Source organism: Peromyscus maniculatus, chromosome 8 (assembly GCF_049852395.1).
Source record: "Peromyscus maniculatus bairdii isolate BWxNUB_F1_BW_parent chromosome 8, HU_Pman_BW_mat_3.1, whole genome shotgun sequence".
Classification (NCBI taxonomy): Eukaryota; Metazoa; Chordata; class Mammalia; order Rodentia; family Cricetidae; genus Peromyscus; species Peromyscus maniculatus.
Genome location: NC_134859.1, coordinates 16,135,739 through 16,154,663, shown reverse-complemented (window position 1 = coordinate 16,154,663; position 18,925 = coordinate 16,135,739). Strand labels below are relative to the sequence as shown.

Sequence of the window (18,925 nt, the reverse complement as noted above, 5' to 3'; positions counted from 1 at the left end):
GCTGGGCACAGAGAAAAGCACAGTCCTGCAGAGCCAGCAAGTACGAAGTACAGTGGACTAAGACAGGAGTGAAGTGCCTTCCTCCGCAGCAGTCTTCCAGAGCCTGGGATGGGGGAGGAAGGGGAGGGAGAGGGAGGGGGAAGCCAGAAAGTCTCCATTTGCTTAGACAGCCTCTTTGCTGGGTCTGCAGGGGAGAAGAGTGCTGGGGAGCTCAGAAGACAGGGACAGGCAGGGCAGAATGAGCAAAGCTGTGGGGGTGGGAAAGGCCTAGAACATTTGGGGACCACAGGCTCACTGAGTTTTCTTGGAACCCAAGAGCAAAATCAAAGTGAGTGGGAGCCAGCTTCCTGTTTTTATTTTTGTTAGCTAATATTATTCCCTTCTTGGGTCTCTGAGGGAGTTGAAGATTAGTTAGTTATGGTTGAAGATTAGTTAGTTATAGTTGAAAATTAATTAGGATAGAAAGTGCATTAGATACATCTTGGATTTACCAAAATAGGATAGAGAATGGAATTATTTTCTCTGATTTGTCAAATACCTGTTTAGGTATTTATTACTTGTATATATTGTATATAGTTATTGTACTTTTGTATATAGTTTTTCTTTTGTTAGTTATAACCTTTTGCTTTTTTTTCTTTTTATTAAGATAGAAAAGGGGAAATGTGGTGGTATTCTAATTGCACTGAAATGTGATTTTGATTGTATGTTAATAAATAAAGGAGACTGGGAGACCCATGCTGGAGGGTGGTTGAATTTTTGGGGGGAAATGGGAGTCGCAGAAGGTCACTGAAGAGTCTTTGTCGCTTGCATTTGGAATGCCCCCACAAAGGCTCATGCGTTGAAGGCCTGGTCCCTGCTGCAGCAGTGTGCTCAGGGAGAAACTTTGGGGAGGTGACGCTCATCTCACCCATGGATGTGACAGTGCGCTCAGAGTATGAAGGACTATCAGGCAGAGGGAGGAACCAAAGGAGGAGGCCTCGGTGAAGGGAGTGGGTCCTGGCGGCCCCTCTTTGATTCTTAGCCAGAAGGTGCGCCTCTCGGCCCTGCTTTGAACCTCCCACACTCTTCCTCATCACAGGCCCACTGTGATGGTGCTCCGTGACCGTGGGCTGGCACCTCCATCCCTCCTCCTCTGTCGTTTGTCTCAGGTGTGTTATCACAGTGGCAGAAAGCTGACAGGAGGGGTTGGCGAGATGGCTCAGTGGTTAAGAGCACCAATTCCTCTTCCAGAGGACCCGGGTTCAATTCCCAGCACCCACATGGCAGCTCACAACTGTCTGTAATTCCAGTTCCAGGGGACCCGACACCCACGGCAAAACACCAATGCACATAAAAGAAAAGTCAATAAAGCAAGCTGACAGGAGACAAGGGGGCAGGGAGAAGGGCATTGTGGGATATCGCCCCTCCCCTGGGAACAGTTCTTCTGCAGGGATCCCACCAGGCCTTCCTCCCACCATTTAATTTAGTTATAGGTGGACATTATCCCCAGTTTATAAAAATGGAAACTGAGGCTCAGAAATAGTAGGTCACTTGCCTGACCTTAAGAGGAGACAGTGAGCAGGGAGCGCTTTCCGCCATTAGTGGGAGCTTCTCCCCTTTTTGCCCTCTGACCCCAAGACAGGTCCAAGACGAACTCTGAAAGGAACGGACAGGTTCACAGGCTGGTGCCAGCCCTGTGTCCTGAGTGTCCCCGTGGGGCCCCCATAGTAACTGATGCTTTTCTCCACAGTCCCAGGGAAATGCACTGAGTGAAGTGACTCGCTGACGTGACTGGCAACACACAGAGAGGGGGAGGCAGGCTAAGTCTTGGCTGATTCCAACCACCCCACACTGCCTCCAGAGTTGTTCCGAAGCACACCTGGAATCGGGAAGCGCGCTCAGGCCAGCGAGGCCAGCCTCTCCCAGAGTTCACATCTGCTGACTCACCCTGCTCTGGGCCCTCAGCAGCTAAGCCCACGGTGCCAGCCGCTCACCCTTCCAACTCAGCAGAAGCCTCTCCGCTTCTGCCTCCTGTCACCAGGGCATTCTCCCTGCCTGGGCTGGAACCTTGGGAGGCTCTCCTTTTGCTAACTCTCTCTGAACAAGTGGACCATAGAATAAGTCCCTTGTGGTACAGGAGAGAGCTTTCTCTCGGCTGGAGCTCCAGTCAATCAACCAATGCTTATGGTGTCTCTCAAGACTCGGGGAGTGACCATCTAAAGTTCTGATGCCAGATTAAGAAACACACAGCACAGGGACCTCATGATATAAGAGTCACTGCTGAGAAGGGGAAAACTGGGAGTTGGCGGCTCCTGGGAGGGGAAAGGTCTGGGTGTCCTATCCCTCCCGCTTCACAAGGGAATGTCACCGAGCCATGCTGCACGGTACCCATTGTACAGATAGTGCCATGAAGGCTGGACAGAACAGGGAATGGCTGGCTCTCCAACGGTCAGCTGGGTTCCAGCCTCGTTCCTTGTGCTCCTTCCAGGGAGGGAAGAGAGCAGAACTCCACAGAGACCAGCCGACATTTAACTTCAGTGCCAGACCATGCCACTGCATTTGTACAAAAAGGCCTTTTTGAAAAGTTGGGGTAGAGAAAGATATAATGAATGGCCTTGCAAAATAAAATAAAAAATAAATAAAAGGAAAAAATGAAGTTGGTATGCAGTTTGAAAAGGCAGCAGCTGTAACATTTTATGACTCAACACAAAAACTATGTGGAGGTCCTCAGCTGAATAAGTAGAATAAACAATTTTTTTCTTTCTGTCGCTGAGATGCAGGGAGGGCGGTGCTATCTGAAGCCTTCTTTGCTGTCCTTTCAGATCAATGCTCAAAAGAAGGTAGACCACCCTTCAAAAGCAAAGCACCCCGAATTTACAAAGAATTAGGCGGAAGGCAAGAGCTGGGGGTGGGGGGGCAAAGCGGACGTTGCAAAGCAACGACACATGGTGGCCTCTATAACACCTCCCCTAGCAGAGAGGAAGAAACCGCAGAATGTTCCTGACTCGGCACCCCTGCAGAGTGGTGCAATGTTTATGTTTATGTATCCAACTCCGTGGTGTCGCGGTTGGGGCTCACGGCTTTACCGGGTAGCTGTTCCGTGGGGTTTGGGGGAAGGACACAGACACCATTGGGGTCTCCCCAGGTGCCAAGGTACAGGTCTTGGCAATACTCCTAAAGCGCCTTGGGATTGAATTAGGAGTTCAGCCTCTCTGGAGTGCCAGAACCTGGGTGTGACAGGTAGAGTTTGGCCCGCATAGGAACGGATTCCAGGCCCTCAGCCCTGGGTCGCTAGCGCGCCCAGCTTCTGTTCAATAGAGATGAAGAGCCAGGCATGGAGGCGCACACCGTTAATCTCAGCACTGGCGAGGCAGGGGCTGGAGGATCTCTGTGAGTTCAACGCCAGCCAGGGCTACATAAGCAAGACCTTGTCTCAAAACAAACAAAACAAAATAAAACAAAAGAATGTGTGTGTGTGTGTGTGTGTGTGTGTGTGTGTGTGTGTGTGTGTGTGTGTGTGTGTGTGTGTGGTGTAGGGGGTGGGGGAAGCAGCAACCTCTGGTGCCACGCCACGACGTGCTTGGCGGTCCCTGGGCGGCGCTGTCGAGTCCTGCCTAGGTCTTTCCAAAATGCCAAACCTGGACTCCACACCCGATCTTGCGACCCTCCTTTCTTGGCTCCAAGTGCTCTAGGGACCACCGCGACAGGGATAACACTCTGGTACGGGGCTGACTGGAGGTACTTTCCCTTGTTCAGCGTAAATATTTTAAAGTGACACTAGAGAAGGACGCCTCGACTCTCGCCGTTTGTCCTGGGTAAAGCCACAGGGTTTACTGAGTTGGTCATCTCTCTCCACCCCCTCCCCTTTCCCGCTGGGCTCGGCCCGGGCCATTACCCTAACAGCGGCAAGGAGCGGGACCAGTTGAGATCGTGGTCCTAGCAGTGCCCCTACGCTCTCGACAGAGACCCGGGGAGGGGGACCGGGCAAGAGTCCCCGGGAGCGTCCTCAGGCCGCGCGTCCTGGCCACCCGGGCTGGCAGTGCGCTGTGCTGCCTGCGGGCCGGGCGGACAGCAGGGTGGGGGCCGGGCCGTGAGCCAGCGCTCAAAGCCTACCCGCTCCCAAGCCGATGACGTCTTTGCCTTTGGCTTTGGCGGCGCCAAGCCCGGCAGGGCGACTGACGTCACCAACATATCACGTGACCGCCATTCAAACAAACAAACCATTCCCCCTCCCCCCGCTCGCCGCGCCCAGGACCGCCCCCGAGAGGCCACATAAAACCGCGCTCCCAGAGCTGAGCGCGCAGCGAAGGACTAGCGGGCGGGACGCAGCAGTGAAACCAGACCCAGAGCAGCGAGCACTTGGGGACTTAGGGCCACAGGACACCTTGCCGGATCAACCGACAGATTGTTTTTTGGAACGGCACGCTGGGGTCGCTGGGGCTGGCCATGGTGATGGAGGTGGGCATCCTGGACGCTGGGGGGCTGCGCGCGCTGCTGCGAGAGCGCGCCGCGCAGTGCCTGCTGCTGGACTGCCGCTCCTTCTTCGCCTTCAACGCTGGCCACATCGCGGGCTCGGTGAACGTGCGCTTCAGCACCATCGTTCGGCGCCGCGCCAAGGGTGCCATGGGCCTGGAGCATATCGTGCCCAACGCCGAGCTGCGCGGCCGCCTGCTGGCCGGCGCCTACCACGCCGTAGTGTTGCTGGACGAGCGCAGTGTCTCCCTGGACGGCGCCAAGCGCGACGGCACTCTGGCCCTGGCCGCGGGCGCACTCTGCCGAGAAGCGCGCACCACTCAAGTCTTCTTCCTCCAAGGTACGCGCTGGCTCTGGCAGGACCTCTGCCATCAGCTAGGGAATGGATGTCCCACCTGGAGTGCCTGTGTCCAGTCTCCAGGGACTTGTCACTGGCTTTGTTTGGCTCCGGGAACAAAGACTTCCCTGAACCTTCCATGTAAACTCGCAGCCCCTGGTGGGTGGGTGACTTGTCTCCAGGTCGTGTCGGTGATGCTAATGGGAAATGTGTGCCTTTGTATTCTCAGGAGGATATGAAGCGTTTTCGGCTTCCTGCCCTGAGCTGTGCAGCAAACAGTCCACCCCCATGGGGCTCAGCCTCCCCCTGAGTACTAGTGTCCCTGACAGCGCAGAATCCGGATGCAGCTCCTGTAGCACCCCTCTCTACGATCAGGTTAGTAAGAGTGTGGGTCTCTGCGGCGTGGGAGGGGGTGGCGGAGCTGGCAGAGGTCTGGATGGGCTGTGCCAGGGAGAATACAGAGAGCGGTTGCAGCTTTATTTATACTTGAGGGGACACGGGAAATCTTTATTCCACAGTGAAGTAATTGGATGGGGCTGAGTCTCCAGTGGCTGGCATATAAGAGCTTGCTGGCTCCGTCCAAGCCAAAGGACTTAATTCTTTATTATTATTTTAACACACCGTCAACAGTGCTGAGGTCACCAGTGTCTGAAACTCCCTTTTTCAGTAGGGAGTTTTTGTGGGCGTGGGGACTGGTGTTAACTCTGAACAAGCTTGATGAATGCTGGACTGTTTTGACTTCCAGGGGGGCCCAGTGGAGATCCTGTCCTTCCTGTACCTGGGCAGTGCCTATCATGCTTCCCGGAAGGACATGCTGGATGCCTTAGGTATCACTGCCTTGATCAACGTCTCAGCCAATTGTCCTAACCACTTTGAGGGTCACTACCAGTACAAGAGCATCCCTGTGGAGGACAACCACAAGGCGGACATCAGCTCCTGGTTCAACGAGGCAATTGACTTCATAGGTAAATGAAGATGTCTGGGGCTTGTGCCTTGTGTCCCTGCTGGAGCATTGAGTCCAGCCTCTTAGGGGGTGGTTTGAGTGATCCCCACCTGAGCCTTCCTCCCCAAAGAGTAGCAAATCGAGTCTCAGGTAGTTGAACTGAGTGACTTGCCCAGAATTAAATGGAAATACCTAGTCTGGGTTTAAATCCCTTGCTCTCCCATGCACAGTGCACACATGAAGTCCATATGATAACACGAGGCTGACCCTAGCCATCTCTGGACAGGTCACACGTGACATTTCTTAGCTGTCTTTGACCTGGGCTTGGGCTGGTTTCCTGAGTTTTTGAGTAACCCACCACTTTGTGTTCCAGACTCCATCAAGGATGCCGGAGGGAGAGTATTTGTCCATTGCCAGGCCGGCATCTCCCGGTCAGCCACCATCTGTCTTGCTTACCTCATGAGGACTAACCGAGTGAAGCTGGACGAGGCCTTTGAGTTTGTGAAGCAGAGGCGGAGTATCATCTCCCCCAACTTCAGCTTCATGGGCCAGCTGCTGCAGTTCGAGTCCCAGGTGCTGGCCCCGCACTGCTCTGCTGAGGCCGGGAGTCCTGCCATGGCTGTCCTGGACCGGGGCACTTCCACTACCACCGTCTTCAACTTCCCTGTCTCCATCCCTGTCCACCCCACGAACAGTGCCCTGAGCTACCTTCAGAGCCCCATCACGACCTCCCCCAGCTGCTGAAGGGCCAAGGGAGGTGTGGAGATTCACGTGCCACCGGGACGCCACTCCTCCCGTGGGAGGAGCAATGCAATAACTCTGGGAGAGGCTCATTCGAGCTGGTCCTTATTTATTTGACCCCCCCACCCCCATCCCTCCCGAGTTCCCCTGAGTTCCTAAGCAGTCGTAATAATGACTTGACCGCAGGACATTTGCTGAACTCAGCACATTCGGGACCAATATATTGTGGGTACATCGAGTCCCTCAGACAAGGCAGGGCAGAAGAGAAAGGACTCGGAGCCAGTTTCTTCACTGGCCCGTTTTTTTCTAGAAAAAACTTCATGCTTGACATACCTACCAGTATTAACCATTCCCAACGACATACACGTATGAGAATTTTACCTTATTTATTTTTGTGTCGGTGGTCTGCCTTCACGAACGAACGTCAGCGTCGACTCATAGAAGAACCAAATACCTCAGTTTTTATGTTTGCGTACTGTACTGTCTTGTAAATAGACCCAGGGCAGGCTTGGCTGCAGCACTGGTGGACAAAACCAGTGCTGGTTTGTAGTTTTCAGTTGTATGTTTGCTGATTATTTATGACCTGAAGTAATATATTTCTTCTTCTAAGAAGACATTTTGTTACTAGGATGACTTTTTTTATACAACAGAATAAATTATGACATTTCTATTGAGCTCTTGGCACTTCCTTTCTTTGACGACCCCACCCTTGAGCAAGTGTCCTAGGGAAAGCATCGGACCAGCACTGTCCAGGACATGTGTGGGTTCTGATCCTGCACCTCTTGGGTGACCCATGGGTTCCACGAGATGACTAGGGTGCCAGGGAGGCACGCAGGTGAAGTATATGAAATACCAGGGGCCATTACCCAGATCTTAGTATAGGGTCAAGGTGCACAACCGTGTCCTTTAACAGTCAATATTAACTGCCGCGTCACCCAGGGAGCGTGTCTCCAGAACCATTTGCCTGAATTACCTTTTTTTCATTAACGTCTTTGGGAATCATGGACAAGATCTCCCCTCCCTTAGCTATTTGCAGAATGCCTGGATTTCAGGTGAGTTACTATATAGGAAGCATGGGATTAGTGTGCCCTCAGAGAGACTCCTGCGCTGTGCAGATGAAGATGTGAGGCTCCGAGGAGCTGGCAGCTGGAGCAGGGGCTTGGGCACTGCATTTTGTTTTCGAATCCTATGGCCTTTGAACTTCGTCATTTGTCTATGTTGGGTAGTCAGCTTGCCTTAGACAAGGCTTTTCTATCTTTAAAAGTAAGGCATCAAATGGAAAAAAGGGAATCCAAGTACTACATGTGTGTACAGGAAAGAAATCACTTGCACTCTCCCTGCTGGTGTGTGGAGGGTGTGCACTTGCACCTCCCTGCTGGTGTTTGGGGGGTGTGCACTTGCACTCACTCTCCCTGCTGGTGTTTGGAGGGTGTGCACTTGCACCTCCCTGCTGGTGTTTGGAGGGTGTGCACTTGGACCTCCCTGCTGGTGTTTGGAGGGTGTGCAGTTGCACTTGCACTCTCCCTGCTGGTGTTTGGAGGGTGTGCACTTGCACTCACTCTCCCTGCTGGAGTTTGGAGGGTGTGCACTTGCACTCTCCCTGCTGGTTTTTGGAGAGTGTGCACACCAATCTCGGCATAGAAACAGCATTTTTGGCAACTGCCTCCTGCAGGTCACTTGCTACTCTGTGCAACTGTGTTGAAGACTATAGGCAATTACGTCAGACTTGCTGCTGTGTGCCGAGCAGGACTCTGGATTTTCACTCTTGCCAAGCAGGCTAAGGCTGAGAGGTATAATGGACTGCCAACCCATAACCCAGTCTGTAATGTCAAATGACGTAACAGCCAACCTGGCCCCTGGGTGCCTGCTTGTCTGCCACTCTTTTGGGACTGAGTGTCGCTGGAAGTGGGAAAGGAAGCGTCCCATCCATCTTTTCTGGGATTGATCCTCACGCAGCTCCATTGCTCAAGCCTTGACACAGAACTTGCCCTTGACCTCTCCCTACCTGCCACTTGGCACCCAGGTCTGAAGATCCATGTGTTCTAAGACAGAAGGACTTGTCCTGGGATGGCAAGCTCATATCCTTGGCTGGGTTTTGGGCGAGTGTATTCATGCCTTCAGAACAAACCAGAATCAGTGTTCTTATCAAGCCCTAGATACTTGCTATTGTGGATTGTTCTCTTCGTGGAAATGTACCAGCAATGGCAATTCCGTGGCAGATGCGGGGACAGCCTTTCCCGTGGGCCCAGGCCTCTGCTTTCAACTTGGCAGTCACTGGCTGAACCCAAATTAATCTCCAGTGTGATCCAGTCAATGGAAAAATACAGAGGCTGCCTCAGGGAGCTGCCAGGGAAAACAATTCATTCACTTCTCCCCGTTCTAGCCGCTCACCTCACAGCCCAGACCAGAAGCTGCCCCTCTCAGGTCACCTTTGCTCAGGTCCTCTAGAAAACATCATGCTTGGGACAAAAATCAGTCTCTTGGGATGAATAGAAACCATTAAGACATTAGTTTCCCATAGAGAGTTTACATAGACAATTATTTAAGGCTCATGCAATAGTGACAGCTCTCAGTTTGGGGGCTGCCACTAAGTCCCAAGGTCCCCTGAGTGTTTTACCTGCCTTTAACATCATGTCTGTTTCCCAGAGAAAGAGGCAAGGCAGCAGACTTGTAAGTAGGCAGTCTTGCAGCGATTGGGGTCTCAGTGAAGACCGACCCAACTTGTTAAGAGTTTTGTAGCCATCGGTGTTCCTCATAGTTTAACCCTTGGATTTTTGGGTGGAAACACTATACCCCTCAAGGCCACACTTTCTTCCCCTATGTAGCAAAGACAAATAAAAGCTGCTTCAGTGGCTGGCATGTTGACTGACTGGGGACTGGAGCAACAATTAGATCCCCTTGTTCCCAATGACGTCTGGTTTTCCCACCCTATGAAATGACCAGTTTGCCCTGGATCTGAAGGGCTGGTTTCATCCCAGCTCTTTAATTCCAGGCTGTGGAAAAGGCATGGATGCCTGCTAGGTGCTTTTCTGTGGTTTCCAGGCATCCGTCAGATGAGACTCCAGCCCCCACCGCCTCCACAGCACCCTCGCCTTTCCTTTCCGGGGAACTTGCAAATCTGCAAATCGAAGTTCCCTTGTTTTGCACTAGCAGCTTCTGGCATCCATTTTCCCCCTCTCAGCTTATGCAGGATGACATCATGGTGCCTACACCTTTAAGATTATATAAGTCTGTGATCCCTCAGTGGCCTCCGTCCCCATGGTAACGTGGAGGAGTTTCCCTTTTGTGAGGAAAGCTGTCATGTCACTTCCTGCTGCTGACAAGTCAGTTTGGGAGATTAAAATGAGGGGGGGCGGGGTGCCTCTGAGAAGTGCTAGCTGCGTGGTTTCTGTTGCTGTATACAGAGGCAAACAAGGTCAGCCTGCTGGCCCCGCCTGCCGCGATGGAGCTGGCTTTCCCACACCTCCTAGAGGGTGGAACCTGGTCACCTGGGGCTGTTTGTCACTAAAGGTTGCATTCTGGGGAGCAGGTAGGAAGGCTGCCCACCTCTGTGGACTTTTTTTTCCCCTGAGGCTGTGCTGGGCAAGTTTGTTCAGGAACAGCCCGGTTTAGCCCAGCCTAGGTTCTCCCGTGTCAGCTCACGTCTGGGTTTTGTTTCCAGGGGAGAACAAAGGGTCCTCCTGGTGCTGGCCTCACAGTGTTGACTTACAGAGAATTTCTGCTAAGGAAAGCACCTAAAAACTCCCGTCTTCTAATGAGCTTTGAAAGCTAAGAGCCGGCCCACTCAATCATTGCCTCATCCATTGGCCGGCCAGCCAAGGAGTAGCCCAAGACTCCGTGGGCCCTCTGTTTGGTACAAGACAAAATATAGCTGATAAGCAGCAACCGAAGGGGTGCGTGTTTCAGTAAAGAGACAAGGAATATGGATGGTGCTATGAAGCCTGGTTGGTAGAGAGGACACCCCAGGTGTGGTTGTTGAAGTGCAGGTTGCTCGGAGGAGTCATCAGCCACACTGAGGCCTGAATGGTGAGCCGGGAAAAAGGGTTTTAGCCCAGAAGGCAGCGAAACTGGAGGTTTAAATGGACCCTCTGTGGACAGGAGGTAGAACGCTTGAGTCAGTCAGACCTGTGTTTGAGTCTCAGACTTGGAGAGTACAGTGTCAGACTCTTGAAGTCTCAGTCTCCCCATCTGTAATATGGTCAAGTCACCCCTCACTTCTAAAGGCACTTTGGTTTAATGAAAGGCACACCAGCAAGGCTGGCGAGGGTGAGTCAGCTGGTCCCCATTCTGTCACTGAGCATTGATGCCCCTCCCTGAGCAGAGTGCCCTGACAGAGGGAACAGGAGTGAGCTGTCCTGCCATTGTCTTGACACCAGCCTGCATTAACGTCATGCCTGTCTCCCAGCCTGCAAAGCAGAAGTGGCCTTGCTCTGAGATCACGCTGCCCTGCCCCACTGACCTGGGCCCAGGTACCTCCCTTTCAGAACCTCAGTTTCCTCCTCCATAAGAGGCACCGGAAGTGTCATCCAGCTTCCTTTCCTGTTCATTTCCTGGTGCTAAGCGCCCTCTTATCCTCAAGGTCAGGAAATCTGCAATCCTGGGCTTCGTTCAGGTTGTCTGCAGAAACACAGCTTAGGAGGTGGGATGCTTTCTGAGAAGGTACAGCGAGGAGGACTGTTGGAAGGTGGGTTAGTGTAATGGATATGGGACTGGTCCTTCTGAGAATAGCCCCCCGACCCCCAAAGGGTCTATAGACAGTCCCAGGCCTATCCTCTCCATGCCCTGGACCACACCATAAAGATGGGATTATAAATCTCCACAACTGATGTCAGTCATTCATTCATCCCTTCAGTAAGTCTGTATTAAGTACTGATGGCTTGTTAAGCATTCAAAGGATTAAAAAATGAGAAGGAATTCTGGGATTGCCCTATCAGCTGGTATCTGACTGTTCATGGAGCATGTCTCACCTGGAAGTCTCAGTCCCCACACCTCTATAAGAGTAATCAAGGATTTGCTTCTGGTAGGTGTCCAAGTGAACCAGACATGGACTAGGCACTTGCCACTTGATAAGAACACGAGTTAGCTCCTTTGACCATTCCTGTTGCTAACAACTCACAAGACAAAGGTGGAAAAGAATACAGGAATACACACTGACAGTCTCCGATTTTCAAATCCATTCTAGGTGTTTGTCTAGACGCAGATTGAAGTACCCAGTAGCTCCCTAGACATAGTCCTGTGTAATAGGCACCCAAGTCTAGCAACTCCAGACGCACACCTGGGATTTGCCCCTGACCCAGGCTCCTTCTGCAGGACTGTCCACCTGAGTTAACAGCATCTCACAATACATGTAATCCGACGGCAAGCTGAGACAGGGCTATCTTCAAAACGTATGTGTTTCCCGGATAAGCCAGTCCCATCATTTCTAGAATGACCCGGGTGGCACAGCCACCCTCACCCCTTGTCTGTGTTTCTGCACTAACCTGAGCTCTCTCCCAGACTGTTCAGCTGGCCTGCAGACTCCTGGCCAGAAGCTAAGCTGGCCTTTGCTTTTAGTGCCCATCTGAGGACCGACTCTTCCGGTCGCTGTTGGCCTGCAAATGTCTTCTTTATCTTCGTCACTCGAGAATGTTTGACTGAGCAAAGAATTTCATTTTGTTTTGCTTTGCTTTGGTTCTTGAACACATTGAAGATATAGCCTACTGTCTTCAGGCTTTAGCTGGCACTGGTGGGAAGTCTACTAATGACCTCACTGCTGGCCCGCTCAGGGTAACAGTTTGTTTTTCTCCTGCTGAGTTAGGAATTTATCTCTGTCAGAAGTTTTGATATAATGTGTCTTTGCAGGTTTCTTCCTATGTATATCACTTGTGATTTGCTGTGCTTTGGGGTCTGTAGGTCTGTAACGTAATGATGTTTGTTAGTCTGGGAAATTCTTGTTACTGTTTTTCTATATTCTTTAGATACTAACATCTTACTGGGTAACCAACAACTCTCTGAATCTGGCTGTGTTTCTCTCTCTCTGGAAATTAACTCAGGGCCTTGTACATGCTAGGCAAGTGCTCTATCACGGAGCTAAATCCCCAGTCCTTGTTTTTACCTTTTAAAATTGATTATTATTTTTGAGATAGAGTCTCACTAAATTGCCAGGCTTGTATTCTTCTGTCTCAGCCCAGCTTAATTTTTTTTGGACAGGGTCTTTCTATGTAGCCATCCTGGAACTCACAGAGATCTATCTGCTTCTGCCTTCCAAGTGCTGGGATTAAAGGCGTGCGCCACTACATTCACCTGACTTTGAAAAAAAATATTCTAAAAATATTTCCTATTGGTGTAGGGGGGAGGGAGAGAGAGAGAGTGGGTGCACGTTTGTAGAGGTCAAAAGACAACTTGGTAGATTGGTTCTCTTCTCTTACCTTTACATGGCTTCCAACTCTTCTCCCACCTTTACATGCCTTCCAGCGGTTGAACGTAAGTCAGGCTGGGCAGCAAGGCCCCGCTCCTGCCCCTCACTCCACTGAGCCATCTCTCCATTCCCTAGACCTGAGCTTTGGTCATGCTTCATTTCTCGTATGTCTGGTTATTTGGGGCTGAGTATGGGACACGGTGTGTGAAAAGTAGTGGCACTCACTTGCGGCTTAAGGTGAGTCTCAAAAGCCAGCTGACTTTGTCTTTTTGGACTAGCACAGGGGTAACCTTAATCCAATCCGAGCTTGACAGGACCTGGGTAACTGGGGTGGTTTTAGAGCCCGTGATTGGCTTGGTTGGAGTCCAGAAAGTTAAAACCCGTTGGAGATGAACTGAAAGCTTGGGGTGAGGGGTCACCAGGCTCCTCCTTGGTGAACTCTAGACTCTAATTCTTGTCTTCTTGATGCACAAGTCTTTACAAAGTCATGCTGGACTTCTTAGCCTTTCTTTCATTTTTCACATTTCAAAGTTTGGAGATACTGTCTTCAGATGCCTCCAGTATCAGAGTTCATCTAGTTTTCTTTATCATTAATGGGGTTGTAGTAAGCCGTAGCTGAAAGGAAGTGAGTCTCAAAACCCAGGAGGGATGGGATAGGATGGTGAATTACAGATGGATCAGAGCAAGAGCATGTGGGCTGCTACTGCACAGGCAGGGGACTCGAGACGACCATAGCACTGTGCATTTCAGAATGCTATAAAGGGCTTGAAGGGTTTCCAAGAAGAAATGGTCATTGACTGCGGTGACAGACGTATTCAATCTGACTTAAACATTACTGTGCACATGTATTAAAATATCAAATGGTACTCATCAACACACATAACTTCAATACTTTATGTATCAATGAAAAGAAATTAGAAGCATACAAGTCTAGAGAGAAACTTCCAGCATATCAGGTCACTGACTCCTCAGAACACATTCGAACTTCTGTCCCACCCATATTCAAGGACTTGACCTCTCCAGTTGCTCCTCCCCCAGGGACCCACACCTGGACTCCTGCCAATCCCCTGTCCCTTCGGCTCTCTGTGGACACATTGGCTCTTCCCTGGCTGTCACCATTTACACCAGGCTGCTTCCTAGCCCTGGCAGGCCCTGTCTCTGCCTTATCTCTACCTTTTCCCATGTACCCATCATCTGACATTTGTTTAGCGGTTCAGGTGTCCATGAGGACAGTGGCCTCATCTGTCTTACTACAGCCTGACAGCTGGTCGTAGACTACAGCCCAGCATTCCAAGGATGCTCCTCATGCACGCACGGGGAAGTGAGGAACTCAAGCCTGTCCCCTCCTCTCTGGGTGAGTCCTGGGCCCCAGCAAAGGGGAAGTGACTATTTTCTGCTCAGCCATCTCTTTCCCTTCCACATGAGGCAATTTCCCTTGGAGACCTTCTCACAACATCCAGTGGCATGCAAACAAAACAAAGCATCCGTAAGTACTGGTGAGCAGGAAGCAGGCAGCTCCCTGGCCGTCCAGGACCTGGCCATGCTGGGGGTCTCCCACCGGGATCAGGGCTGGGCCAAGAGAAGGGATGCTGTGAGAAACTGGCCTTAGGGACTCCACTCAGAGACCCTGCCTCCCACCACTTCTCCGTATTTCCTCCCTCTTGTTCAGGAGAGAATTTCCCTTACTGTGGGCCTCTGCTGAGGTGGAGGGCAGTGACTGATTCACCGGGAAGTCAGTGGGGCTGTTCCTGGCTTTGACTCACAGCTTCTCAGCTGGTAGGAAGACAATGTCTCACGACTTCTCTTGGAAATGTCCTTTGTCTAGTGGCCATTGGGGATTCTCCTGTGGCCTCCTACAGAGCTCTTAACCAACCTTCCTGGTACTCAGGGCTCTGCATTGTTCTATGTCGGTTGCTCATTAAAGAAGGGAGTTGATCTGTGTGGGCGACTGAGGGGGGGTTGTGAGAATGACCACTTCTCCAAGCCCCCACCCGAACACTGGCATGTCGCTCAGGCTCCAGGGATGAAGAAACACTTGGCAGAGTCTGGACGCATCTTGGTCTAAAGTGAGCTCCATGCTCATAGGGTGGTGGGAGGATGGGTAAAGGTGGCCTGTTGTGAGTATTGCCGGAGACACCAGGGCAGATAATTGGTTGACAAGAACTCTGTTGCCATGACCACCAGCCCTTCCTAAACAAGAAGTGCCATGCCCTCTGCTCGACGTTAGACAACAAAGATGGAGATCCACCATGGCCCTGACTTCCGGTCCTCTCCGCTGTTGGCAGAGACTGGCAGGATGTCCAGAGCACAGTGCTTTGGGAGCGTGGATGGGTCATTAGGATCAGAGAGTTGCTAGAGGAGAGCAGACAGATTCTGAAGCCTTGGTTTTATGTAAGGAATAAGAGTTCCCGGACTTGCTCCTGGCCCCTCCTGCTTCAGAACTCTGTCCCAAGAGGCTCATGCACCTGCTTAGCTCTCAGAAAGGGTGGATCAGAGCTTTTGTTTCCAACACTGGAAACACTTCACAGATTGGGCACCTGGTGTCCTGAGAAGAGAGGAGAAAGCTGAGTGCTGGCTAAGACTGTGACTTCTGCTCCCTCAGTACTGCTGTTAGAAGTTTATGCCGCTTTGTCCATAAGTGGGGGGTGGGGGTGGGGGTGGAGGGGTTTGCACCTGGCTCTGCTACATAGACTCCTTTAGCATATCATTGCATGACTTTCCCTGGGGATACTTAAACAAATGTCTGTTCACCTTGGACAGGGCACCAATGACAGACCAAAGAAATGCTTTCACACACAGCTGGCTAAGTACCACTGCTGCATTGCTTAGGGTTATTTACAGCACATGAGTGATACCTCGGCAGCTGCATCACTGAAAAGCAACATCCGTGGAACTGACAGGCAGCTAGAAAGGCAGAAGGTCTCCCTCTCCCCTACAATTGTTGTCATCTCTATAACCCTGGGAAGGAGCTTTGAGACTAATGAGTTTCTGGAGGTTCCTAAGCCTTGTAAGATGTGTTTCCCGAATTCTGAGAAACTGTGTTCAGTCTAACACACACACACACACTGTGAAGATGTGTTACTTTGCTTGTCTAAAACACCTGGTTGGTCTAAGCTAAATGGCCAACAGCAAGGCAGAAAAAAGGAATAGGCAGGGCTGGCAGGTAGAGTGAATAAATGGGAAGGAGAAATCTGGGAAAAGGTCAAGGAGCAAGAGAACAAGGAGAGGAGGATGCTAGGGGCCAGCCACCCAGCCACCCAGCCAGCCATGAAGTAAGAGTAAAAGTAAGATATACAGAAGTAAGAGAAAGGTAAAAGCCCAGAGGCAAAGGGTAGACAGGACAATTTAAGTTAAGAAAAGCTGGTTAGCAACAAACCAAGCTAAGGTCGGGCATTTATAATTAAGAATAAGCCTATGCCGGGCGGTGGTGGCGCACGCCTTTAATCCCAGCACTCGGGAGGCAGAGCCAGGTGGATCTTTGTGAGTTTGAGGCCAGCCTGGGCTACCAAGTGAGTTCCAGGAAAGGCGCAAAACTACACAGAGAAACCCTGTCTCAAAAAAAAAAAAAAAAGAATAAGCCTCCATGTATGATTTATTTGGGGACTGGGTGGCAGGCCCCCAAAAGAGTAAAGAATAAAAAACAACTACATTCAACCTCATGAGATACCCGAGAAGGACATAATATTACCTGATTAAATAGGAAGTGCAGACCAAGCAACCTTCAAAACTAAGAAACGACAGAGACATCTGGCTGCCTGGACAGTCACCCTGAGGGTCCTCTGCAATGTTGTGGCATCCATCTTTGGCCTACAGGCCTAGAATATCTGACAGACTTTTCTGTGAAGCAGGAATTTTGAGGACTGTCCCACCTTGTCTTGGAAAAGTTCAGCAGTTGCTTTTTGTGTGTGTGTGTGTCCTACTTGTCCAATTTGGACAGAATACTGTCAGCAGTTGAGGCAAGGGAAGTTTCTTGCCCAGTGGCTAACTTTGTGACAAAGAAAGCAAACTCCATATGGAGGTTCTTCAATGCCCATCATCCTTTTGTGAAGTAGATTGGTGCTGTCAGGAGCAGGCATGTCTCACTGTCATGAAAAGCTCATCTATTTAAAATATATCTCTGATCTTGAAAACATAGCTAACATGACCATAAGTTTGATTGTTATAGATGACTAACTACTAACCATTGTTTCTTTATTATCCTAAATAGCTTTCAAGGACTAGAACTTTACATTACATTTGTAGAGGAACTGCTTAGTTATAATACCTTAAACAAAAGTAGAAACATATACATACATACATATATATATATATATATATATATAAATAAAAATAACCTTAAATTTGTATCAGTACACAAAAATATTTTAAACGAGAGTAGAAACATGTATAGAGTATTTGCTAACAAAAATAACCTTAAGTTTGTATCAATATATGAAAATTTATATCAATGTTAAATATTTGAGATTAACAGTTGCTTTTTAGTTTAAAGCAGATTCAATAATCTACCCTTTTATCCTATCATTCCTATATCCCATTTTTTCTTTTCAGAAAGAGATCCTTGAATTTAACCTCCCTTTCTTAGTTTCCTCTCTTACCATGACCAGTAACAATTTGCCACTAACCCCTTAAGTGATGACAAATATCCATAAACTACTAAACAACCAAAAGCTACCCACCTCATCTTTTGGGAATGTGGGCATCATATTCTTAAAATTACTTCCTGTTGCCTGGGAGTGACAGAATCTTTAGGAGACTCTGAGAAAATTGAGATAATGGTCAAGTCCTGGGAAAACTAGCTGTTAACATTTCTTGCCCAGTCTGTGTATAATGGGAAAGTGCAGGGCTTTTCTGAAGTCATTGCTAGAGTAGTCTGTAAGGCTGGATCATCTCAGCCAGTAGCTTTGAAACTGTCCTGAGCAATTTGTAGTCCAACACTGATATTTGGGTGGTGGTTGTTAGCTTTGACATTATCACAATCTAGGAGGAAGCATTGTTGTGGGGCCCATCATTTTCTTTTTTTTGAGACTTAAAGGTCACTGTTAGGAATGGTCACAGTTCACTGCAGAAAACATCAATATTTTAAATATCATATGCAACAGATCTTAGAGAGGTTATAGGACCACAATCTATTAAATACATCTGGGGTACACAAACTTAATTCCTACTTATCTGCTTCAGACTCAAGCCTGAAATTATATACAGGAAGCTAGATGAAGCCTATTTCTAGAATTAGTTAATACTCTATATGACCATTAATATCATGATAGAAAGTTTAAATATTTATATATATTTAATAATTTTATAAATTTAGAGATAATATTTGTACCTTAAGAAAAGTTTTGAGTCAAAATAAAATCAAAGGATTATGAGATAGTGACAGTAGAATAGTCCCTTACTTTTGGTTTTCTTCTGTCCCATATTAGGTGGCTCTTCTGTTATTAGACAGGGATTTTGGATTTTTCTCTTAAAAAGCATGCTTGGGCTTAGAGAGGGAGAGATACACTCTCCAACTCCAAAGCCAGCTTTGATTTTTAATTTAACTGGGACCATAAAGAGACCATTTGCCTTTTACATTTGTAGAGAGCAGCAGAGACAAACATTTAGGAAGATTTATGAAATTTTATCCTGTTGGAAATATGCTATACCATTAGGCCAATTTTACTTTCTTTCTTGGGACATTTTTCTCTGGATGATTTGTCCTTCTTCAAATGTCTCATTTGTCCTGTGGCCTTCAGATTCCTTAGTTGGATGCTTTTATTCTCCTGGAAAGACAAAAACAAAACCCTGCCTCAACCCTAACTTTAGGGAGTTCCTTTTTTCTGACAGGTTATATCTTTGTTAAGACAAAAATGTCTTTTGGCATCAGAAAAAGTATTATCTTTCAATAATAAAAAATTAATAAATAAAAAATAATAAAAAGTTTCATACCTGATCAAATGAAAGACATTTGTTAGTCTTACAAGTTAGTTTAAATTGAATGGCCACACTGTTTGGTGAACTATCACCTCTCCTAATCAAGAGATCTCTCCTGTTTGAATCTAATTATTATCTATCT

General features: G+C 49.1%; 1 protein-coding gene across 1 annotated transcript; it reads left to right on the top strand.

Annotated features, from left to right (window-relative positions):
- The first annotated feature begins 4,100 nt into the window (after nt 1-4,100).
- On the top strand, nt 4,101-7,147 carry Dusp1 (dual specificity phosphatase 1). Its single transcript, XM_006978871.4, has 4 exons — nt 4,101-4,792; nt 5,019-5,164; nt 5,535-5,754; nt 6,106-7,147. Exons 1-4 carry the CDS (start codon nt 4,426-4,428, stop codon nt 6,474-6,476), a joined length of 1,104 nt encoding a protein of 367 aa, XP_006978933.1. The 5' UTR covers nt 4,101-4,425; the 3' UTR covers nt 6,477-7,147.
- The last annotated feature ends 11,778 nt before the right edge of the window (nt 7,148-18,925 follow it).